This window comes from Oxyura jamaicensis, assembly GCF_011077185.1.
Source record: "Oxyura jamaicensis isolate SHBP4307 breed ruddy duck chromosome 25 unlocalized genomic scaffold, BPBGC_Ojam_1.0 oxy25_random_OJ70171, whole genome shotgun sequence".
Lineage (NCBI taxonomy): Eukaryota > Metazoa > Chordata > Aves > Anseriformes > Anatidae > Oxyura > Oxyura jamaicensis.
This window is the reverse complement of record NW_023304690.1, coordinates 1-2,059: the sequence shown is the minus strand read 5'-3', so window position 1 is coordinate 2,059 and position 2,059 is coordinate 1. Positions and strand designations below refer to the sequence as shown.

General features: G+C 70.8%; 1 protein-coding gene across 1 annotated transcript; it reads left to right on the top strand.

Moving 5' to 3' along the window:
* Positions 1 to 306: 306 nt before the first annotated feature.
* On the top strand, positions 307 to 1,705 carry NR1I3 (nuclear receptor subfamily 1 group I member 3). The gene is made up of 6 exons (XM_035312930.1): positions 307 to 530; positions 640 to 842; positions 930 to 1,075; positions 1,159 to 1,275; positions 1,366 to 1,471; positions 1,559 to 1,705. The coding sequence occupies exons 1-6, from the start codon at positions 363 to 365 to the stop codon at positions 1,686 to 1,688; spliced, it is 870 nt and encodes a 289-aa protein (XP_035168821.1). The 5' UTR covers positions 307 to 362; the 3' UTR covers positions 1,689 to 1,705.
* Positions 1,706 to 2,059: the final 354 nt, after the last annotated feature.

Below are 2,059 nucleotides of genomic sequence, written 5' to 3'. Positions count from 1 at the left end.
ACAGCGGGGAGAAGGGGATGGAGGGGGACAAGAGATGGGCTGACCTCAGTGGGGGGACAGAGGGACAAGAAGGGACACCAAGGGGGGACTTGGGAACAGAGAGGATGGGGGAGACCTTGGGGAGAAGGAGATGGGGGGAAAAAGGAGGGCACAGGAGCAGAAGGGACAACGAGGGGACCTAGATGGGACAAAGGACGTCGGGAGGACCCAGGTGGGACCCAGAGGAGCAGCCAGGGTGGGGCAGGAGGACAGGACGCAGCCCCAGGGGACAGGAGCCTGCCAGGGACCGCCCGGAGCCCTGCTCGGGGACAGAGCACGGTGACGTCCCTGGAAGCTGACGTGCCCGCGGGGTGGCAGTGATCATGTCGGAGGAGGCCTTGGGGCGGCGGCGGGCGCTGCGGCGGCAGCGGCGGCTGGCACGGGAGCAGCCTGGGGAGCTGACGGGGGAGCAGCGGGAGCTCATCGGCATCCTCATCGCGGCGCACCAGCGCACCTTCGACTCCAGCTTCTCCCAGTTTGCGCACTACCGGGTGAGCCGGGACGCCGGGAGACACCGGTGGCCGAAGGGGGAGGTTGGAGGGGAGGGGTCCCGGCACGGTGCTGACCCCCCCCCCACCACCACCCCGAACGCCTCCCCAGCCCGCCGTGCGCCTCTACATCCCCAGCCCGCGCTCCCCGAGCCCGTCGGGGCCGAGCGCGGCCTCGGTGCCGTCGCCGCAGCTCGAGTGCCTGGACGAGGACGTGCTGCCCGACGTCTTCTCCATGCTGCCGCACTTCGCCGACCTCAGCACCTTCATGATCCAGCAGGTCATCAAATTCGCCAAGGAGATCCCGGCTTTCAGGTCCGGGGGGATGGGGGGGCGCAGGGTGGGTGTCCCGCTGCATCCCCCGTCCCGTCCCGCCGCCACCGCCGCCTTCTCCGCCCGCAGGGGTTTGCCCATCGACGACCAGATCTCGCTGCTCAAAGGGGCCACGCTGGGGATCTGCCAGATCCAGTTCAACACGGTGTTCAACGAGGAGACCAACGCCTGGGAGTGCGGGCAGCACTGCTACACCATCCAGGACGGGGCCCTGGGTGAGCGGCACGGTGGCGGCGGGGCACCGGGGGACGTCCCCGTCCCCGTCCCGGCTCGCCCGTCACCCCCCCGCTCTCCCCAGCCGGCTTCCAGCAGATCTACCTGGAGCCGCTGCTCAAGTTCCACATCAGCCTGAAGAAGCTGCGGCTGCACGAGGCCGAGTACGTCCTGCTGCAGGCCATGCTGCTCTTCTCGCCAGGTGGGGAGCGCCGGGGATGGGGTGCTGGTGGTAGCGGGGGGACGGCCACGTCCCCTCGGCCCCGCTGACGGCCACCCCCCCCGTCCCCAGACCACGCCAGCGTCGCCCAGCGGGACTTCATCGACCAGCTGCAGGAGAAGGTGGCCCTCACGCTCAAGAGCTACATCGACCACCAGCACCCCATGCCCGAGGGCAGGTAGGGCAGGTGGCACGCGGTCCCCGCTGGCACGCGGTCCCTTGCTGGCACGGGGACGGCCACCGGGCGCTTCCCCCCCAACCCCAGGTTCCTTTACGCCAAGCTGCTGCTGCTGCTGACGGAGCTGCAGACGCTGAAGGTGGAGAACACGCGGCAGATCCTGCACATCCAGGACCTCTCCTCCATGACGCCGCTGCTCTCCGAGATCATCAGCTAAAACCCGCGCCGCTCCCCGGCCCTCCCGCAGCCCCGGCGCTCTCCGACCCCCGCCGCACTTTCCAGGGCAGAGTAAAGCTCTTTTTATTTTTCCAGGCTCCGTGGGTGCGTCGGTGCGGGCACCGCCGGGCGCTTCCAGCCCCTGCTGCGTCCCCGAGGCCCCCGGAGCACCTCCCTGCACGGCCGGAGTGGGGGGGAAACTGAGGCAGAGCGGTGCTGCTGCGGGCGGGACCGAGGCCGCCAGCGCCGCCAGCAGCCGCTCCTCAGCCCGAAGGCTTCCCCGGCGCCGCCACGCGCCGTCCCCCCGGCGGCGAGGGACCCCAGCCCCGGCACCCCGGGGGTCGGGCGACGGCCGGTGGCACGGTGGCTCCC